Source organism: Prionailurus viverrinus, chromosome C2, assembly GCF_022837055.1.
Source record: "Prionailurus viverrinus isolate Anna chromosome C2, UM_Priviv_1.0, whole genome shotgun sequence".
Classification (NCBI taxonomy): domain Eukaryota; kingdom Metazoa; phylum Chordata; class Mammalia; order Carnivora; family Felidae; genus Prionailurus; species Prionailurus viverrinus.
In genome coordinates this window covers 89377911-89400455 of record NC_062569.1, presented here as the reverse complement: position 1 = coordinate 89400455, position 22545 = coordinate 89377911, and the positions used below count along the sequence as shown (strand labels likewise).

The 22545-nt window shown below is 46.0% G+C and overlaps 1 protein-coding gene across 7 annotated transcripts in view; it reads left to right on the top strand.

The window, feature by feature from the left end:
• The window catches only part of LOC125174692 (kalirin-like), a 122004-nt gene that overhangs the window by 48495 nt on the left and 50964 nt on the right, over positions 1-22545 (top strand). For 4 of the 7 annotated variants that reach the window (XM_047874337.1, XM_047874335.1, XM_047874336.1 and 1 more), the window contains exons 4-11: positions 10707-10837; positions 15211-15277; positions 16073-16176; positions 16367-16436; positions 16785-16871; positions 17751-17843; positions 18636-18686; positions 19795-19872. In XM_047874337.1, the coding sequence (XP_047730293.1) occupies positions 10707-10837; positions 15211-15277; positions 16073-16176; positions 16367-16436; positions 16785-16871; positions 17751-17843; positions 18636-18686; positions 19795-19872 (681 nt within the window). Of the gene's footprint in view, positions 1-1090; positions 1187-10706; positions 10838-15210; positions 15278-16072; positions 16177-16366; positions 16437-16784; positions 16872-17750; positions 17844-18635; positions 18687-19794; positions 19873-22545 lie in introns of all 7 variants that reach the window. The other 3 variants (XM_047874339.1, XM_047874338.1, XM_047874333.1) reach the window with 1 other exon arrangement.

Below are 22545 nucleotides of genomic sequence, written 5' to 3'. Positions count from 1 at the left end.
GAAACTCTTCCCCCTAACTTAAGGGACAAACTTGAAGCCAGACCGTGGCCGTAACAGTCAGCTTTTTACCCTTGCAGTGATCAGTGTCAGACGCTGAAGGAGTATGTGTCCCGGGCCCTCTGTTTTGCCTTCTGCTTTGCTCTGCCGGGGGGCGGGGGGAGCTCATACATGCATGCAGGGCTAACCATTTCTCCACAGTTTCTTCTCAAGTAGGAGAAGAAAGGCAAAAACCACTGTCCCTCCATGAGCAGGATTCCCCAAACCAATGACGAAACAGCCACATAGACCAGTCCCTATTGCTGATACAGGGGGATGGGCAGCAGGCCCTTGGCTTGAACCTCCTTTACTGTGAACAGGATAGTCCTTGGTCACTTCAGCAAGACACACAGAACTCCTTGGTAAAATTGTTTATTACATCCTGGTGTTCCAGTTAGGGGCCTTACCAGAAGCAGCTGTGTGTGTGTGTGTGTGTGTGTGTGCGTGTGTGTGTGTGCGTGCGCGTGTGTGTGCGTGTGTGTGTGTGTATGTGTGAATGCATGTGCACACATGTGAGTGGGGAGGGGGTTTCTAGCTTCCTGGTCTTTAAGTGCTCTGCCCTTGAATTTTTGTTTGATACACACTGAAGATCTATATTTTAAATCTGTATTTGGCTAAAGCAAAAACTATTTCTTTGGATACATTTGAGGCTAGGTTTATGGACTCCTTTCATACCCTGGAACGGCAATGGGCAGCCCTTTAACAGCCAAAATTCTGTCTGTCCCTCTCTCCTGTTGCTGACAGTGGGTGCAGCCCTTACATTTGGCCCCCCAGGAAGTCAGCAAACCCTGCCCTCAGCTGCTCCAGAAGCCTGCCTAAAGAGAGCCTAGTCCCATGCCTGCTTTGCTGCTGGCCAGAACTCCTGACAAGGGGACAGGCGGGCCTGTCCCCATACCCACACTGCCTTCTATCTCCCTCTGTGATCTCTTCCCTCTAAACATAAAGCTTTGCTTCCCTTGCCTGCCTTGAGCTTTGGACTTGCTGTTTTGCTTCCTAATTGCTATTCCTCATTCCTTGCTAATCTGCTTTTCCTTTGCTGCTCAATGTCTTGCAGTCCTCCTCTTTGCTAGCAGCCCGGCAGGCTTCCACTGAAGTACCTTCTGCTGCAGACCTTGTCAGTGCAATAGAACAATTGGTCAAAAGCAAGCTGGTAAGTGGGGTCCTGGAGGCAGTTCTGCGTGTGTGTTACCTCCATGTGGCTCCCAGGGCCTGGCATCTATGTGCCATGTCCTCCTTTGCGCCTACCCCCATTCCTCCTATAGGATTGTTTCTGGCTGATGATTGTTTCTAAAAACCTTTGCCCCAAAGCCTGTTTTTGTTTTTTGGTTTTTGGTTTTTGGTTTTGGAATGGGCATAGGCAATTAACAGGCCCTTTGGGGATTGTGGCATTGATGAAAGGAAAAAAGTATCCAAGACAAAATAGCCTTCCTGTGAGACCAGTCCACTGGCCTACAGGGACGCAGCATTTGGACAGTGACTGATGTATGTCTGGTTAGCCCTGAAGCTAACTTGGCTGCTGAGACACAGAACATGGATTGGATCTTTGAAAGCACCAGGTAATTTTATTCGGGGACCCCAGACAATTTTCTAGCTTGCAGAGTCTGCAAGATTGCTAATTATAAAGGGGAATGGGCAAAAGGGTATGGATGCCTGAGCACAAGAGATCAGGGGTGTTGGTGCATACTCCATTCATGGGGGCAAACCAAACTTCTGCCACTGAACACTAGCCTACCTGGTGACTGTCTCAAGGGCCAGTTGGACCACTGCAGAGAAGGGTTCTGGGTCTGGCTGCTGTAGGTTTTGGCACCACGATGGTGAAAGAGCTCGTGTTTGGATAATGCCGTTCCTCTACTCCATGTTGGTACACTGACCCGTACCCCTAAAGGATGACAATTTGAAGCATTTTCATTGCCTTCACTCTCATCCAGGTTTGGTGTTTCCTGCAACTCTCATGAGGATAATGACTGACTTCTGTCAGGCAGTCCTGCTAATCAGCACCATTTGTACCCTTCTCCCCTTGGCCCAGGAATTAGAGGAAAATGATAGATGCTGTGCCGATGACACTGCCTGATAATAATTCTGATTATAGTATCTCGCTTTTCAAATCTCGCAGCTTAGAGAGTACCCATGAAATTCAACACATGACTTTCTTCTTCTTCTAAGTTGTCCTTCCTAACTTAGAGTAGTTCACCTGATGTCTTTGGTAACTGTGTCCAGCTCTTGAAAGTTGTCCATTTTCCCCACCACCCTCCCTGCCTCGCTGGTGGGATTTCAGCACTCTCGTGGGCACTGCATTGGCTTCTTAAAGCTCACCTCTCTGCCCACTGCCCACTTGCTCTCCTTTCCTCACACACCCTCCTCGTTCTCCAAATACCATTAAATTTTTTTTCCCCTTTTACCACCTGAGCCTGAGCCCTGACCTCATGCCTGGACTATCGCAGTACTTGTTGTTTGGTCTTCCCCTGCCCCAGTCAGCCTCCCCCCACCCCTGGGGCCTCAGTCTCCTGGTGGGTCTTCTACAGCATTACCCCCCCTCCTCAATGAAGGCTCACTGCCTCCCTCTTGCCTACATGAGCAATCCTCTCCAATGGGAGAAGTGCCTTTAGGTACATGAGACACTTTACTGAGGTATACAGGAAGACAATTTCAGAATCTCTTCATCTCATTTAAAAATTATTTGGGGTATATTTTATTACATACATAAGGATAACACAGCAGTCCAGAAATGTAATTTATAAATAGGTTACATGTTTTGGCAATGCATGACCAAAATTGTGCCTATTGATAGATGTATACAATCAAAGTTAAAAGATAAATATAGATAAAGTTCACACTTATCCTGTATTCTAATGTTTGGTAGCCGGCCTACACCCACTTATTTATTCTGGTTGATGAACTCTGCTCCAACTGAATTGTTTCCCTCGCTGTCCCCAAACATGCACTTGGCTTTCCTCTCTCCAAGTTTCTGTTCATACCACCACCCTACTTCTCTGGAATGTTCCCCCACTCGTTCTTGCTTTCTAAAGCATAACAGTCCTTCAAGGCCCCACTGGGATCTCATCTCTCCAAAAGGGCTTCCCTGACCAGCCCAGGCCAGATTTCCTCTGCAGCCCCATGGCAATTACTATGTAAGCCACCTGCTGCCGGGGACAGCTCTTAGATAGTTCCATTGGGTTATTTGTTGAAATGTCTTAATCTCTTCATTGCCTTCATCTTCACAGCTTCCATACCCAACTAGATGATCGGTCATTTAGGACATTTTCTTCTCCTCCATTAACACACAGGAATCTTTCACACTCACACTTTCATCAGTACACACTTGTTTCCAAAAGGTTATATTTTCCTATATTTTGGATTACCTGTATCCTGCTCTTTGTGCTCACCTTAGCACTGTTGGGAATCCCTGCAGACCTCTGGTTATGTAGTTGCCGTGTCTGGTGTTAAACAGGTAAGTGCAGATATTGAGAAGCCCCATAAGAGCAAGTCTCCCAGAAGAGAGGGGGCATAGGATGGAGTCGATCAGCCCCGTAACAGGCTTTCAGCAAATGTCTGTGAGACGAGTGGTTTTTTTGTGGTGCGTTTCCCATAAGAAGAACTTTAACTTCCTCCTCCACCAATAATTACTTCTTGAGGACCTGCGGTGAACCCAGAATTAGAGAGATTTCTTTGGCCAAACATGTGAAACCAAGCCCATATCATGGAGAGGAATGAGGGAACGGTAATTTGGTTTCTCAGAATCTTCTCACCAAAATTTTGCCCTCTCCTTTGCCCTCTCCTCTGCTTTCTCTTTCTTCCCATCCTAGTATGCATCCACTGTGGGATAGCAGCGAAGCAACGGTGGGTGGTTGTTTCCCCTGCCACATTTGGAAATCCTGAGTTGCATTCTTACTTCTGAGACTTGTATTTTTATTCCTCATTAGCTCTTTAGCTTAAAAGAGGGTAGGATCTAGGAGCACCTGGGTGGCTCAGCAGGTTAAGGGTCTGACTTTGGCTCAGGTCATGATTTTGCAGTTCGTGAATTTGAGCCCCACATCAAGCTCTGTGATGACAGCTCAGAACCTGGAGCCTGCTTCAGATTCTGGGTCTCTCTCTCTCTCTCTCTCTCTCTCTCTCTCTGCCCCTCCCCCCGCCTGTGCTCTGTCTCTCTCAAAAAATGAATTAATATTTAAAATTTTTTTAAAAAGAGGGTAGGATCCAGAACCTATGAAAGTTCTGGAGTTTTTATTTGACTGTAAGTTCAACAGTGTGACTGCTACCAAAATAGCTCGTGTGGTCATAGGCTAGGTTAACGAAAGTACAGTGTACAATCAAGGAAAGTAATAGCTCCATTGTAGTCAAAGTTCTTTAGCCCATACCAGTCATGAGTAGTGTGGGAGTCATGTATCAGACTCTGAATGCTGCATTCTGAAGTGTTCTTGAACTCAGTGAAAGGGCCCCAGAGGAGGTAACCAGTACCATGTGGTCCGTATCCTTTGAAGGAAAGTTGAAGACACTGGGTTAAGTATGGGGAGAAGTTAGGAGAGAGAAGGCTCATGAGAGCTATCCTGACATAATCGAGGACTGCTGTGGGAAAGAAGAGTTGGTGTCACTCTTTGTTGCTCCAGAGGGTGGAGCCTAGACCTGTGGGTAGAAGTTATCTTAGTTCAGTATAGCATGAGCTAGTAAGTTCCTTTCCAGTGTACAGGCTGGAAATTTTACAGGAGCATCTAGTATACTTGGACTTTTATATCTAGGGCTTGGATTCTTTCTGCTTTCTTTTTCGGTTGCTCCAGAGGTAGCACCAAACTCTGCTCCACCCAAAAGTCCTGAGATCCCTTGTGTCTCTGAGTCCCAGAGCCGTCCTTGGTGCTTTATGGTCACATGGTCATGGCTGCACTGAGGCGGCTGCCCCAGAGGTACCATCTCCGCTGAGCGGCTGGTAGGAAGCAAGGGTAGGTGTCCTCTAGCTCACCTGCAATGCAGATAAAGCCCTTGAAGCTCCCCCACAACCTCCTTTGGCAAGTCCCTCTGAACATTAATGGACACTGGAGTTCTTCTCTGCCAGCCCTGGTCTTTAATCACTGCTTTCATTTACCAGAAGACGCCCACCCACCTCTCCCCAAATAGAGCTAACGCATTTTTTTCCACATTTTGTATTAAGGTATAGTCTCTAACTCCAAGCCAGGTACAAGGACTCCCCTTCTTTCCCTGTATGATCTTTGTTTTTACTTTTTTAAGTAACCTATACCCCTAACATAGGGCTCAAACTGACGACCCTGAGACCAAGAGTCACATACATGCTCTACTGACTGAGCCAGCCAGGTGCCCCTCCCTGTGTGATTTTTAATAAAGCTTTTCCTAGATGTGTGGACTGGTGGTGGCAGTGGTGGGTGTGTAAGGAATCAGAGATCTAGCTGGTAGTCCTGCCTCTGCTACTTTACTGTGTAGCCTTGGGCAAGTTACTTAGTCTACTGGGGCCTCTCTTTATCTCCTTTATCAGCAGTGAGGATTCTGTCCACCTGAATCTTAGCTCAAAAGAGATACCATGATGATTGAGTAGGTGTGGATGAGCTTTGTAAAATGATAAGTAAGCATCCTACAAATGTTAGCTCTTAGCCACCTCATCTGTACTCTGAATGGCAGGGAAAGGGAACAGCGTCATCCCTTATCTCCCACAGCCCTGTTCGAGTCATGGGAACATAGAATGTGTCAGCCAATAGATTGCTGGTTGGATGAAAGTTGCAGGGTGATAGTTTAACAATCTTTGTGACTTGGTTTTATCCCTCAAGCTTGAGGAACAAGAGCTTCCTGGCCATGTGAAAATGTGTCTTTGAACTTGTGTCTCTAAACAGCCACAGGATTTCACAACCTGCCTGAGATGAAAGATCAAGCCTCCTCCCTGAGCCCTTGTCCTCAGGTGGCATGTCACAATAGTTTATTGGGCTTGGGAAGGTACCAATGGCCCCTTGACTGATAATCCCCTGCCTTTGGGGGAGGGGCTGCCCGGGATTGAGCTCCTGTTCAGTCTGCCTGGTAGACTGGCATCCTAGAATGTGTCTACCTGCTTCCATAAGACTTCCTGCCCTCTGATTCTCCTACTTTGATAGCATTCACCTCCCGAGGCCAGCCATGTGGGCCGAGAAACATGTCTAGGGCCAGGCCACATCTGTGTGTGTGCTTTGCATTCTATTAGGTGAATCAGCCTGCTTTCTCAGTGGCAATCTAGTTAGCCAAGTTCAGAGCCCAGAGAAGAGGAAATAATGGCTGCATCACACCCATGGTGGAGGTGTGTGTTTTCAGGAACTGGGTTCCTCTGGCATCCCTCGATGGAAAAGTTTCAATTTCCACCAAAAAAAATTTTAAGGCAGTCACAAACCTGAAATGTCATTTGCCTGAAAAGCCCAGACTTTAGTTTTTCTCCTATACAGTTATCTTCCCCACCCCCACCCTTAATTTGTCTGGAAATGACTATGATCTAATACTTTTTGTCCAGAGACTGTTATACAAATTTTTAGAAAAGGGTGGGGCTGATAAGAGGTTGGTGTGCTGCCGGGTGCTGGACCAGCACCCTTTTCCTGTTTTATCAGATGACCTTTGATCACTCCCCAAGAGTCCCACAGTACATTCAATAAATTCTCGGAGTCCTACTGTGTGCCAGCTCTGAGATCAAGCATAGAATCTTCCATAATGAAGCTCACAGTCTAGGGTTAGTGCTCACAATGCTCTCCTGCCTGGACTATTAGAATATTTTCCTCCCTGATTTCAGTATGACATCTGTCTACATGACTATCAGACAGATTTTCTTTCTTTTTTTAAAAGAACTTTTTAATAGTTCTTTTTTTTTTACTAATAAAATAAGAATATGCTTATTCAAGAAAAATTGGAATAATAACAAGAATATAAACACAAATTATATCTCTGATAATTATCATCTAGACATATTCAGTGCTAAATATTGATACATTTTCTCCTAGACCCTTTGAAAAATAATGTAGTTAATCAGAATACAGACAAATCCTTTTTTGCCTTACTGTCATATCAGGGACATTTTCCCAAGAGATGAAAAGCCCTTAGAAATATTAAGAGTGATCTTCCTGGAGAGACTTCGGCTTAGGTCATGATTTCACAGTTCCTAGGTTCCAGTCCTGCACTGGGCTCTGTGCTGTCAGCACAGAGCTTGCTTGGGATCCTCTGTCTCCCTCTCTCTCTGCCCCTCCCTGCTCACACTCTGTCTCTCTCTTCTCTCAAAATTGTTTGAATAAACATTTAAAAAAAATTAAAAACCCTTTTGTCATTCATTTTAGAAAGTACAGTCTCTACTTATTAATGCTACACGTAAGGCTTTACACATATGATTTATCCCTGTGCACTTCCCCAGGGTTGTCTACCTCACCCTTTACCTCTTCCTTCCCTAGCACTCACTCACCCCAACTCACACAACACACAATCACTTGCCACCAGCCCCCACATCTCGCCCTTTCATACCCCATATCCCATCTGTGTCAGGCTGCTTCCAGCTTCCCAGGCTGCCCTGGGAAGGTTCACAGCTTGATCCTTTACTCAGAGTGCTGCTCCCACCTGGGATGCTCTCCCATCAGTGTATTTATTTCTCAATACTCACTTCAAGCATTGCCTCTTCCATTAAGCCTTTCCCTTCCCTCTCTACCCCACCATAGAGCTGCCCACCCCCCTTTTCATCCTCCTTGATACCTTTTCCATCTAGAACAGCACCCAGGATAGGTAAGGTAGGAAGCCAAATCTTACTCATTTTCATTTCTGCAGTTGCTTGGCAAATATTCAGCATGTAGTAGCTGTTCAATAAATATTTATTTGAGTACAAACAAATGATCAATTGCAGTTCTGTGTAATGAATGCTGTGCAGGGGATGTGTAAAGGGTGCTTAGAGGAGCCCAGACGAGGGGGGTTTTATGGGTGTGTGATCCACGATCCAGCAGACAGGAAATGTGTTCATTTTTATTGTGGTGACAGCTCTCCTCTCTTCTTAATCTACTGCTTTGAATCCTATTTGCATTTCTGTTCCCTGACCTTGGACCAGCTAGAGGAACTTCTGTTGTTCTCTTCCTTGTATACTTTCTCCTTTGCCTCCTGAGACTGTTGTGGGCTGAGCCCCAGACAAGGCAGAAGTCTTCCCTGTGGCTACACAGCCCACTACTCATCAGACCTGTGCCTGCTTCCCACCAGAAGCAGCACAGGCACTTGCAGGTCGCCCCCAGCTGCCCTTGCCTGGGACCCAGGATCCCCACTGTAGCACAGGTAGCCAGGTCTCAGAGGGAATTGTATTCAAATTATAAGCACTGATAGCTAACACCATTATTTGAGGCAGATTACCCAGACTACAGTTTGGCCAGACCCTTTATTTCTCTCTTCCTTTCTCACTGCCTCTGCTCTGCTCACCCTCTCGCAGAGAGACTTTCCCCAGAGATAATTTGGGCTTCTTTGCTCATAGAACAGGTCAGGCAGGAGGATATGGAACATATTTCCCTGTGTGACACTTTGGACTCCACAGATGTCCTTCATTCCAGAAGGTTGAAAATGGCCCACACCAAGTGGGATGTTGCACAGGAGAACCTTGCAGGCAGAGATGTAAGCCTGTCTCCCCGGGCCTTGCAGTCAGCATCCTGCCAGCCAACAGGCTGCAGAACAAAGGTTGTAATAGGACAATGGGCCAAGGAGGAGGGGAAGTAAAAGGCATGTAATCAGATCAATCACCAGCTGGGTCCATCTGCCTGGGGAGCCTGTCTCTGGTGATGGCACCAGCAGACATGTCACATGTCTCGAAAAGCCTGCCTGTCCACTGGTTTGTCAGACCTCAGCACCAGACATTCTCATTTCCTTAATAACTGGTTACAGATCCTGAATCTATAAATTTTTCTAAACTCTCCTTGACCTTTCTGTATTTTTAGCCTATGCTGCTTCTAGGGATAACTTCCATGGTTGATTACTTGTCCTGTAAAATAACTTGTCAAGTTAAAAGAAACTCTCTCTCTCTCTCTCAAACTTGAAGACACTATCTTCTTAATTCTAGTTTCTACTGTTGTTAACAAATTCATGCTTGGCCCTTGGTACACTTTGTTGGTTTCGGGGTGGGGTGAGGGGCAAGAAGGTTGACATCTCTTCTCAGCTTGAAAGTTTTCACCTTTAGGGGCACCTGGGTGGCTCAGTCAGTTAAGCGTCCGACTCTTGATTTCAGCTCAGGTCATGATCTCACGGTTCATGAGATAGAGCCCCACCTCGGGCTCTGCACTTACAGCACAGAGCCTGCTTGGGATTCTCTCTCTCCCTCTCTCTCTGCTCCTCTTCTGCTCACACATATGCTCTCTCTCTCTCAAAAATAAAAATAAATATTTAAAATTTTCAGCTTTAAGTCTTAATATTCCCCACCTGTTCTCATATAATGACTGGCCCATTGGGCACCTCATTTGCTTTTTGTTTCATTCCCCTGGACTTCGCCTACTTTTCTTTGGCCTATTGAAATAGAGCAGCTGAGAGAATTTGGACAGATACTCTAAGTGCAGGGTGTTTAAGACCATGGTGAAGCCTTTTGTTTCTCCTACCTTTTTGGACACTTTCTGATTTTTGTGATTTTAACCTTAGGGCTGATGTTTTCAAAGACTACCAAAGTGACGCCTTCCCTTTGAGCCTCAGAGGCTGTTGTAAATAGGCCCCTTGTATGGATAGTTTGGACTAGACTCCCATATTTGTTTTGGAGTTGCTCACCTTGACCTTCATCTCCAGTCTTACTGTTTATCCACATTGCTTCTGCCAGTTTCCATAATGAAATGCTAAGCGTCACTGTGTGATCTTTCTTCAAGGACACCTGTAAAAATGCTAAGATCGGCCCCATTTTTGAGTATCCTTCTTGTTAACGATTCCATCCAAGGACGAGGGTGAACATTTTTAATTTTTCAAGGGATCTACAACTTTTATCTCTGTCTATTCCGTAGAAGTCTGTAGAAAGGAGAGATCTGATCTGAAAATTGAAAAAAACTAAAGCATACATGGGATAACTGTAGCTGTCTCACTCAAGATCGTCCAGTGACTAGGAGATCTGGGGTTAGAATCCTTTGCCCTTAACTCTTGCTAGAGAACTGTAGTAATCCCTTTACTTTGTTTCTCAGTCCTGCAGCACCTTAATTAAAAGAAATTAAAGGGATTCATAAATGAAAGAAAACCCTTGGTAAAAAACCTTAGCAAAGATATTTTTAGGAAAGGCTAAATTTATTGCTCTCTTCTTGTCTACATCTCATCGGCTCTTGGGGGGAAAATGTAGCTAATTTAACACACGTGGATTTAGCCAACTAGCTCTCCTATGACTACCCTCTCCTTATCAATTGGATAAGGACCATCAATTGATGGTCCTACAACTGATTAGCATTACTTCTGGCACCCTTACCCAGAGATGTCACTTTTGACAATTTTCATTATGGCAGGAAATTGGTAGCCCGTGACGCCAAGTTCCTCCTGATTGCCCAAGAAGGCGGCAGTTCTGGGCTGTCTGCTGCTGGAAGAGGGGAGTACCTAGCCTCCTGGTACCTCACTGACATTCAGTGAACACAGCCTTGGCCACTGACCAACCAACTCAGCTGCTGCTAGGCTGGAGGGGGACATGAGGGCTTCCAGATGACTTTTCAATGTACAGTTCTCTAAGGCTATTTTTCTCCTCTTTCCAGAGTCTAGAAGGAGGCTCATACCGGGGAAGCCTGAAAGACCCTGTAGGCTGCCTGAATGAGGGAATGACCCCACCCACACCTCCTAGAAACCTGGAAGAAGAACAGAAAGCCAAGGCCCTGAGGGGCAGGATGTAAGTGACTCCTCCAGATTCTATCCTGGTGCACATGTGTGTGGTGAACAATTGGCAAAGGTCAGAGAAATATGGGGGAGAATTACACTATGTTTCCATTGATATCATTCATTCTAAGTAAAGGTGACCTAGATCTGTGCAGTGTAGCATTGTGAACAAGGCACTGTAGTGGCACCGACTTTAAGAATTTTAAGCTGAGGTGTTTTCTGGGAGATAGCAGCTATGGCTGACCAAGTGTGGTTATAACCAAGGTCTGTTAGAAATTTAAAACATACTGATAAAAGGAAACCAACAAAGTTTAGGAAACTCTGGGACTATTACTATGCTCCCATACTAGAGAATCCATGGCAGAAAGTTGGAAGAGTTTCATCTGAGGAAACATTTCTCAAAATGAAGGGACATAGTATATAGGAAAAGGGAGCCATTGTGCCAGCCAGACAGGGCCTAGCTCCACTCCTTCTCTAAAGGTTTAGTTTTGCATCCATTTGTGGACTTAGCTCCAAGAGAATCTTTTCACTTTTTTAATAGTTGGGGGGAGGGGGGCGCAAATACAATTCACATTGCAGTCCATTTCACAAAAACCCATATATTATGCAAGGTTTGAGTTATCCACCCTGATGTGAAGTCAATCTTCTATTACTTGGGCTGATCAAGAAGATATCGGATACCATGAATGCAAAACCACAGTTCCTCCAAAACTTTAGTTTTCTTATTTAGGATTTGACTCCATGTTGGAAGCAGAGCTTCATGAGTCTTGGACATTGCCTGGTGTGTGTGAGATAGTAAGCACAGAGAACTGGTCCCTCCCTGTTGCTAATTAGTCTGTCTTCTCCCTCAGACTCCTCATCCCTTTAACCTGGTCACAGACATGAGGATTAGCAAAAGTGAGTGAGGCCAGGTCCTTCTGTTGCCTGGAAACAGGCCAAGTGAACATTTATAACTTTCTTTCCTAGGAAACTGAAGTAGAAATGTCATAGCCAAGGCCTGGCCTCAGAGCAGGGCTGTCACCTCACAGTGGAGCTGAACAAGTGTCTCTTCAGTTCCATATTTACCCCTCAACTTTATGGGTACTCAGGGGAACCTCAAGAATGGAATAGAGATAAAAAAATACCATCTGCAAATGGAAATTTCCTAGGACTTACACAAAGCTGGTTCTCTTTCACTTCTAGGGTTGTTTTTACATAGATGAGACCTGGAGCCAATGTTCCAGTCCTTTGCCAAGCCAAGTAAAACTCAGGTCAGGGAGGAGACCTTTGGGGTAGCAGGTGGTTCTTGGCAAAGCCTGTCACTGCTCTTGTCACTTCAGTTGGAAGGGCCCACGAGCAGTCATGGAAGCCATTGCCCTGCTTCCAGATGTGATATTATCTGATTTTGCTCCAACAGGCAAAAGTCTGTTGCCTCTTTAACTCACTTTACCCATTTCTTCTCCCTCTTCTTATTCTCTTGCGTGAATCTACAGCTCTCCACATCCTGAGCTATCCTGAAAATCCAACTATTAGAGTATCTCATTGCTCTTGCTGTAACTTATGGCCACAATGAAAGAGAGGATATATAGGTGTCTAATTGTGAAGACTGTGTGAGGCTAGAGGCTGGGTCGGGCAGACAGGTACAGAGAATGGAGACTCAATACAGACATTGAAGGGTTAAATGGGAGCTCCATGGAGAAAAGATGAAAACAAAAGGAGAAGAAAAAAGGCTGAGAGTGGACTTGATTGTCCTGAAGTTTTAGTCACCCATTCATTCCATAATAGGTGTTGAGGGCACCTGGGTGGCTTGGTTGGTTTAGCATCCGACTCTTGATTTCAGCTCAGGTCATCATCCCAGGTCATCGGATTGAGCCCCTCTAAAATTAAAAACTAAAAAAAATAGGTGTTGAATGCCTATTATGCACTAAGGCATAGGATATATCAGTGAATAAAATAAACAATAACAACAAAAGAAAAGTCCTTGCTCTCATGGCAAGTTTGCACCATAAAGGGAGAAATAATACAATAAGCAGAATAAAAATAAATTATTTAATATATTAGAAGCTGGGAAAAGAAAAAGTAGTGAGGGAGATTCAGAACATGGTTGGGGCCATGCTGCACTTTTAGATGGTTCTGACATTTGCACGAAGACCAAAAGGAGGTAAGGAATTAGCCATTAGCCATGGAGGAAAAGTGTCCTTGGCTGAGGCAACAGCCAGTGCAAAGGCTCTAAGAGATTTTCTGTGCAAGACTAGCTCTTCCCCACCATTGTGAAACACAGAGGTTAGAAGGAGGTCTGAGCTGTAGCTGGTAGAAGTTTTGTTGGACCAAAGGATAACATTTACCTCATAAAGAATCCTTACTAATAACTGAACATTTTCTAAAATTGCATGATTATCAGTTCAGTTTTTTTGGCAATTGATCATGCATGGTCTTGTGATGCCTGTAACTTAAATCTTTTATGTACCTCTTCAGACTGTCTGGTAATGTGTCATTATCTCCCCAAGTGTTTCATCAGCCCTTCAAGGGAAGTGATGCCAGGTCCACTAGCAGCACCCAGTTTAATCAGTCCCCTTCCCTTCCCTCGAGGCTGGAAAGCCGAAGACAGCCCTCAATCTGTCAGCAGATAGCATATGATAAAAATATCCCCTGGGGACAGAGAGCTGGACTTCATCTCCAGAGGGCCCTCCCAGCCCCAAATTCCAACTCCCACTTTCCTGTGGGTTTTCTTTTACCACTTTCTTCCAAGCAGTAACATGGGCCATGCTAAAGATATATTTAAATGCTTTTATTTGGCCTTGCTGGTTCCTTCCTGTGGCCTATAACGCATGATTGTGGATTGTGTGTGTTAGAGAGAGGAAACTGGTTGGAAGTACTGGGCATGCTGATAAAGAAGCGCATGTTCCTTTTGCTTTCTCCCTGTCACCCTGAGGCCCAGACCTGGGGATTCGTTGGCTTTTCTGTGTGGTATAGACCAAGAATTTCAGATGAATTGCTTCCTGGGTTCAGAACAGTTATAACCCTTATGCCGGGGGTCCCCTCTGGACATCCCAGAACTTTTTCCCTTCTGCCATTTGGGCCCAAAATGCAGTTGTGTGGCTCCAGGTGAAACTCTTTCAAACTTCGCTAGGACGAGTCAGACTCCAGTAAGCTGCACAGCACCTAGCCTGTTCCAGTACATGGCCCTGAGTGTTTTATGTCCAGCTCTTTACTCTCTGGACAGAAAGAGAAGTGCTTGGTTTTGAGGCCCTGGGGACTCCAGAGAGCCAGTCTGAATAGTTTGCCAGGCAGCAGGTGACAATGAAAGAGCAGAGTCTTTGGACTCTGGTACAATAGGTTCAAATCCCAACTCTGGTACAGACTTTGTCACCATGGGTAATATGGCCTCAGTAATTTTCATCCATATGAAATGGGGCTTATAGTACCTACCTTGATATAAGCATGAGAAAACCTAGATAAAGCACTAGCACAAAGTAAATGCTCCAAGAGGAGGAAATCATTAACAAGAAAGAAACCACGAAAGCAAGTGTCCTTGTAGTGGTTAACCCCCCCATCTGGTGGGTGAGGGGAGGCTGCTGCATGGAAAGTTGTGATTATGAGGTGTTGGCAGTCCATCTTTCTGGCCTTGACTGGGGGTTTTGCAGGCCAGTTACCAGGGACACCTCTCTGAGTAATTGTAACTTCTGTATCTCAGAAGCCTCACTTGGTATTGGTATCTCTGAGGCCTCAAAGGTTGTTTATCAAGCAAATGTCTTTCTCCTCTTGATAAGCAAAGAATGGAGTTGAAAGAAAGGAAGAAAAGCCTCACATTGATTCCTTAGCCACAAAGCTTTCATAACTCAGTTTTGCCAAAGTGCCTGTTATTCCTCCTGTCTTGTGTCAACTCGACTGTTCAGTTATAGGTGAGGGAGGAAAGACCATTAAGAACAGAAAAAAAGGGGGGGGTGGCACCTGGATGGCTCAGTCAGTTGAGCATCTGACTCCTGATTTTAGTTCAGGTCACCATCTCCCTGTTCGTAGGATAGAGCCCCGTGTTGGGCTCTGTGCTGACAGTGCAGAGCCTGCTTGGGATTCTCTCTCTCCCTCTCTCCCTGCCGCTCCCCCCTCAAAATAAATAAATACATTTTTAAAAAGAACGGGAAGGAAAAGGAGGAGTCCTGACCATTGGTGTCCCTCTGGCTATTGTGTGCCACCTGGGAAAGCCCCTCTCAGCTTGGTGCCCTCCGCTCTTCAGCAGGACCCTGTCACAGGGAGAGCAACAGTAAGCACCTTCCAAGGGCTCCCAAGTGTGAGGTTTGGGGTGGTCTTCTCATAAAGGTGCCAAAGTAACTTTCCTGTCAACTTTTGTGCGAAGGTTTCTTGCTTCACAGTGAAGAGGGCCCTCATTGTTCTTAATCTCCTGCTCAGGTTTGTCTTGAATGAGCTGGTACAGACAGAAAAAGACTATGTCAAAGATCTGGGGATTGTGGTGGAGGTGAGTATGTGGCTTGGGGTGGGTCTGCGGTCACCCAGCCAGGGGCATTTTGGACCCTACCTGGGCCGAGGGGTTTGTAACTTGAAGGTTACATGTTTTTAACTTAGTGTTGTTTACTCTCTCTGGGTATTTGCAGAAATTAAACGAAAAGTGATAATAGATCAAATGAACTATGTAGGGTGTTTTTCTTTTTCTCTTTGAAATATCATGAGACATTCAGAGAGAGATGGGGTCCCAGATGTTGCAGCATTTATGGGAGCCTCTTGGTTAGAGTTGAGTCCTTTCACCTTGTTTTTGGTGACCAACTTTCTAACTTAAGAGTTCTTCTTTGGCATTTAACCATGTGGACATATATTCTTCAGAACTACCGGTCCCCATGGGCACTAAGCAGGACACTCCTAGTGAGAGCTTGAGGCTTAGAGTCTCCTTAGATTTTAAGAAGGATGTTTTGGCTACCGACAGGACAAGCAAAAGTCCACACGTAAGACAAGACCTTGGACAAGTCCACAGTTAGGAGTCAACTTGGTAGTATATAAAACAGCTCTCTCTCCTCAGGGATTTACTTTAGGGGCATTTAGATACTTGGGTGAGAAAGACTTTCTCTTCAGGGGCTGGAGACAACAAAAGGAACCCAGAGCTCCGTCAGAGTGGTGTCTGTCACTCTGCACGGGGTAAAGTCCTGGCTGCACACTGAGAAACCACAGAGAGTGGCACTTACGCGGGGCTGCGGTATGGGGCTTGTCAAGAAAGCTATCTCCTGAAAACGCCCTGCTGACCGCTGCCTCTGCCCTACAGGGCTTCATGAAGAGAATAGAAGAAAAGGGTGTCCCTGAGGACATGCGAGGAAAGGATAAAATCGTGTTTGGAAATATTCACCAGATTTACGACTGGCATAAGGAGTAAGTGCTACGTTGTCCTGAGGACCAGGGGACATCCTAGGAATCCAGGACCCTCCCACCCTCCCCCTGCATCTGGCCTTAGGGGTAGGGTAGGGTTTGGGGAGCCTCTGGTGTTGTTTATCTCCTCACCGAGAAATAATGCAGTTATGAAGGACGTGGCTTCCTTCCCTTACCCCCTCCCTCCTTTTAGTTTTTTCCTGGCTGAACTGGAAAAATGTATCCAGGAGCAAGACAGGCTGGCACAGCTCTTCATCAAACACGTGAGTTCTTCTTTCCCCCTCTCTGCCCACCCCTTCCGCCTACCCTCCCCACCCCCCCAACCCCCACCTGCTCCTGTGCTTGCCTCTGAAAATTCCTTCTCTCTCCTGCTCTTCCTCGACTTGCCTTCCCTCTTGTCCCTCTCTGAGTTGTTGCCTTTTTTGTAACCTCCTTGGCAATTTGAAAGGTGGGCTCTTGCCTAGCGCACGTACTCTCCTACCATCGATATTTAAGTGCCTTGGCGTGTCCCCGAAGTGTGGAGCGTGTCTGTTGTTCTCGGGGTGAGCAGACCAGCACCCTGGGAGCCCAAGGCACAGGGTGCCTGAGTGCCTTCTTCCCTGCCTCTGCAGGAGCGGAAGCTGCACATCTACGTGTGGTACTGCCAGAACAAGCCGCGCTCAGAGTACATCGTCGCGGAGTACGACGCTTACTTTGAAGTAAGCTGCTCGGGCTTTGCTGGGCCGGGTGGGGGAAGAAAGTCAGGCCAAGGCAGCCACATTCAGAAATGCCAGCCTTATCTATCCCCAGACCCCTCCCATCCAGTGCCTCGACCCCTTCAGGACAGGGAGAGCTGGCTCGACGGGGCCGTCGGATTAGCTAGATTCCCGATGACCACCTTTCCTCGAGAGGAGCTGAGGCACCCAGGGTGTGGACAGCTCTCAGAAGCCTCTGTCTGTGGAATGACTGTCAGCCAGACACTGCTTCAGAAGCTCTGTCCCCGTTCGGTGACCCCAGCTCAGACCATGCCCACACACTTCCTGCCAGTCCCTGGACACTGTGTGCAGAAGCCCCTCCTCCTTGTCCCCATGCTCCAAGTCACCCCATGCTCTCTGCTCTCATTCCCAGAGGTTCTGTCAAGCACCATAAAGTGTTTGTTTTGCCCCAACCTGTAAATGCTTATTTTGCTGGAGGAGAGGCAAGGCTGTCCCTTGGAAAGAGCTCTCAGCTGAGTGTTTGCAGATCTGCATTGAGGGCCCAGCCCATGAGGCCTATGTCCCAGGAGAAGCCCTTCATTCCTGATGTGGGCCCTGGAGCAGCAGAGAGAACAGAATACCCATCCCAGTTTGTCCCCAGGGCTGGGGTGAGGACACAGGGTGGGAAAGTGCTAGACGTGCAGAACGGTGTGGCAATGTGTGCTGCGTGTTGTTAATAACACATTGGCAGTTGTGTGGGCAACTCCACCTCTCGCGTGGGTTGAGGATTCTAAAACTTTATTGGCAAAAGCGAAGTCCTGTCTATCTCACCTCGAACCCTAATCCCCAGGACCCCAGTTCTTTGGCTCTTTTTTCCCCTAACATATCTCCCTCGCATTCCAGGAGGTGAAACAGGAGATAAATCAAAGGCTGACACTTAGTGACTTCCTTATCAAGCCCATTCAGAGAATCACAAAATACCAGTTGCTCCTCAAGGTAAGAGAGCTGTGAGCCCGGGTCAGAGCCGGAGAAGGGTCTTCTCCGGCTCTGAGCCGGTGAGCAGGTCAGTGTGAGGCTCAGTCTCCACCACACTTTCCCCGTGAACTAGCAGGGGCATCTGTGGGCTCTTACTTTGCCTGTTGGTTTCTTGTGTCAGCTCCGCCTCCAAATAAATTGCACGCAAGCCATTCCTGCCTTTAAGGTTGGTTTTTCGTTCACTGTCTTTCTTTCAATTCACTTTCTTCCTTTGTCACCATCACTGACTTGGGACTTTTAAAAAATAAAAAAATAGTAAGAGCATAAAAATAGAGCAACCACAAGGAGAAAGAAAAGCAAAGGCAAGACCCTCCCTCAAAAGCTCAGATGAGTAATACCTACAATTTGATCATATTTTACTTTTTACAATGGTTTAATTTCATTTGTCTTACAGAATATGAAGTAAATGGAAGAGAGAGGTTGAGCTTTCCTTTCTCCCAGCCTTTCTGGACATAACTCCCCCCCCCCCCTTCCTGCTCACAGTCTCCCTCTCCTTTCTTCCCTCCCTCCCCACCTCCTTTTTCCCATAACTTTTAATCTCTGAGTATTTGGGGTTTTTCTCCATGTTGTTGTTTCCAATATGACTCATGAATTCATATCTCAGCTTCTACAATGCACTGTCATGTCTGTTAGGGAGGAAAGTAGCCTGGGTATCATCACAGGTTTTATGATGCTGGGTTTTTTTTTATAGTGCTCTGTTTTCCTAACTGATGTCACCCTCCCGCACCCATCCCCGCTTCCCCCACTTGCTAGGACTTCCTGAGATACAGCGAGAAGGCTGGTTTGGAGTGTTCAGATATCGAGGTGAGTCTTCTGCTCACAACGCTGGCTGCTCTGGGAGCCAGTGTTGGATATCTGTCTCTAACGGGGAAGAGCTGGCTCTAGAGGACCAGCGGTCCAGGCTAACTCCTCAGTGAGAGCCCCTTGCAAACAAGTGCTCCACAAGATGAGAAATGGCAAGTAATAATGAACACATTGAGTCTTTTTCTGGAACCCAAGAATTCTGTCCTGGGACAGAGCAGAGTTTCACCCCACTCCAGTTCTCTATGTGGCTCTAGTGACATAGGATAAGAAAGGGGGGTATTTGAGTCCCCTGACATCCTTCAGAGATTGAGTATTTCTTTTTTTTTTTTTAATTTTTTTTTTTAACGTTTATTTATTTTTGAGACAGGGAAAGACAGCATGAATGGGGGAGGGTCAGAGAGAAAGGGAGACACAGAATTTGAAACAGGCTCCAGGCTCTGAGCTGTCAGCACAGAGCCTGATGCGGGGCTCGAACTCACGGACCACGAGATCATGACCTGAGCCGAAGTCGGATGCTTAACCGACTGAGCCACCCAGGAGCCCCAGAGATTGAGTGTTTCAGTGTGCAGTTTTATCCATGAATCCAGGTACTCTTGGAGTTCAAAATATAACATATCCCATTTTCACTCCCTCTTCTACCCCCAAGGATTACTCCCTAAGTGAAGTCCTTTGAGACAATGTCGCCATGGGGATTATTTTAAGCCAGAGAGGTTATAGACCATTCTGGCATGTTATTTTAGGTTCAAACCTCTAGTGTTTCGCAAACCAGGCTAAGCTGTTGCTTAGGCAGCCAAGAAGCAACAAAGAAGAAAGAAAATATGAGAAGGAAAGAGAATTGCTAAAAGAAAGTGGGAAGGAGGAAAAGGCAGACTGGGTAGCGTGTCCCCCACAGGTGGTCACTGGTTCACTTGGAGCCCTATACTGATGACCAACACCCAAGCTAGAACAGAAACCCCTGCCCTTTTCTAGGAGTGGGTGGCAGGGACCAATGTCCTTTCCTAGAATGAAGGAGCCGCTAGGAGGTCCCTGACTTCCAGCACGGAATTGCCTTAAGCTTCCTGCATGAGTGTTCATCCCCTTCCTGAGCCGCTGTTGTTCTTTCCCACAGAAAGCAGTGGAGTTAATGTGCCTTGTTCCAAAACGCTGCAATGACATGATGAATCTGGGACGCCTGCAGGGCTTTGAGGTGAGCCCTTAAGAATGCTTCCGAGCCTCTCTCTTCCGGACAGCAGGAGCCTGGGCTGTGAGGCAGTTTCCCTTTGAAGCCCTGTGCCCGCCTCCGCTGCCGCCTCCACTTACCATCTGTGCCTTTGTTCCAGGTCCCTCTGGCTCACGGGCCCAGAAGATTTATCTAATTAGGATATGCAGTGATAGGGCAGTGAGAGAAAGTTACAGAGCAGTCCACAAAGCTGGAGTCACAATTCCAATGGGGCTGGAAAGACCCAAAGTTCCTTGTAACTGTGGAACTGGCAGCAACCTCTTTCCTTTCTTGCTTGCTTGAGGAGTGAGCGCTGGGAATTTGAGGGAGCACAGAACTATGGGATGGCAGTACACCTGAGGAAAATTGGAACACATTTTTTTTCTTAGAGAGGATGCTTCTAATAAAGAGATGCACATATTGGCTGGCTTTTCAGTTAAATGAACATTTAAAGCTTTAACACATCATGTGCACATTTCTATTCTTTGAAGAAGAGAACCAAGTCTTAAGAGAAACAGCTAGAAGTCCCCAAAATTTTGGCTTCTGTGAATGAACTAGTTTGCTAGGGCTGCTATAACAAAGTCCCACTGGGTGGCTTAAACAACAGAATTTATCGTCTCATTTTTCCGGAAGCTAGGAGTCTGAGATCAAGGATAGGCAGCGGTGTATGTAAGAGATGTAAGAGCACCATCTCTTACAACCATCAACCTGGATCTGACCAGGCCTCCCTCCTTGGATTGTAGATTGCTGTCTTCATGTTCACATGACATTCTTCTTGTGTCTTCACATTGTCCTCCCTCTGCACATTTTTCTGTGTCCAACTCTTCCCTTTTTATAAGGATACCAGTGATGTTCGAGTAGCACTTACCATAATGACCTCACTTTAACTTCATTCCCTCTGTAAAGACCTTATGTCCCAATATGGTCACATTCTGAGATACTGGGGGGTTAGGACTTCAACATATGAATTGGACAGGGGGAGTAATTCAGCCAATAAAGGTGAACCTTTGAAGAAAAAATTGACTTTCCTACTTTAAGCTTGCTAAGTGGCTGCTGTTAGTTTATATCCAAACCTCATATGCTAACTACATATAATCTGAGAATTAATGTGATAAAATTGGAACTGACACAATTATTGACTGGTATTTAATAATTGTTGAACAACTTAGAAAAAGGTGGGGATCTTCTAATCCTGTTTCCTGATAATCCTGCAACCTAAGACTTTATTACTTTCTAGAGAAAAGGGGTTCCTAGAAGTTGAGATAATAAAGAAAGTAATAGCTTTTTTTCCTTGGCTAAATTAAAATAGAAAAGAAAAAAGAAAAAAAAGAAAAGGAAAGAAAAAAAGAAAAGAAAAGCAGCAGACTTGTCTATAAGTAAATTTAGGAGATGCTACATTCAGGCTTGGGTTAATTAGTTGGATTCATGATATTCTTGAGCCAAATTCTCTTGTCCTCCTTGCCCTCCAAGGCCTTTCTGGTGTCCCTGTCTGCCACTGCTTTGTTATGACCAGGAACTATGTGGAGTTTTTCTTTGCTGTTTATTTTTCATAGATTCCTGATTCTCCACGGTACACCTGTGGTGTTAGAGTAAGCAGGGGTTTGCAGCAGAAATCTACTCTGCGTTCTTACATGGTTTTCCTCTAGTCATACTGGATGAACTTTTACACTTTTTCCCTTGGGGCTATGCTAGGTCTGAGGCTATTCTGAACAAACCAAGTAATCCCTTTTGGTCTTAAGCCTTGATGTCCCCGTGTTTCTGAGGAGGAGTCTGGCTTGACCTTCTCTGAGTCTTTGGAGATGCTGACCACTAACAGGGGAAGAGCATCTGACTGTGTTGGCTCAAGTTAGACTCCACAGGAGCTGTGTCATGCATGCACGTGTATGTCCACAGAAGGCCACACACAGACTGCAAAATTACCTTCTCTTTTCAGTCAAACACCACCATCTCCTTTTTCCATCCAGTTGCAGGGAATCTTCTTTGCATTCCTTCAGCTAATTAAGAAGGGCCATGAATGTCCCTATGTCCTTTCTGAAGCCCGGGGCTTTAGACCAGGGAGAAGTTAGCCTCCCCACTTAGAGACTCTCTGTCTTTTAAATCCTCTAGCTTTCCCTTCAGCATCAGCAGGGCTATCATTCATGGGTCAGGTTCTTATGTAATATTAATAGAGCTTTTAGAGCTTTCCTGGCTAGCTGGTCACTGGCTTAATATTAACTCTGGACCAGGAGAGAGATAAGCCTGTTTGGCTGCCGACCTTGGCAATAAGGAGCCATGATCCAAGCAGAGGGCAGGCATTTCTCAGGAATAGGGAAGAAAAATGACCCATGTGCCGGGTACTGTTTGGAATAAGGCATCATGTGCAGCAAATGGCCCACATTTTTACTGAAGGGTGAAAGTCATCACCTGAGAGAGTATGGTTCAGAGGTGGCCCTCTGGCTGCTATCTCAGGTGTCGGCGTGTTCTTGCTGCAGAACAGTAGAGAAAGCAGGGGTCTCCAATAGCATCTCTGAAGACCTGCTGGGCTGGGCCATATTCCCTTTGAAGATGTGAAGATGTCTCTGAAAATCGGGTTAGAAACTGGCAAACCAAATAGGCTCCACTACCTAGGCTGGCAAGTGACCTGCTAGCTGGAAGCATTTTAAGAAGGATCACAGGACCCAA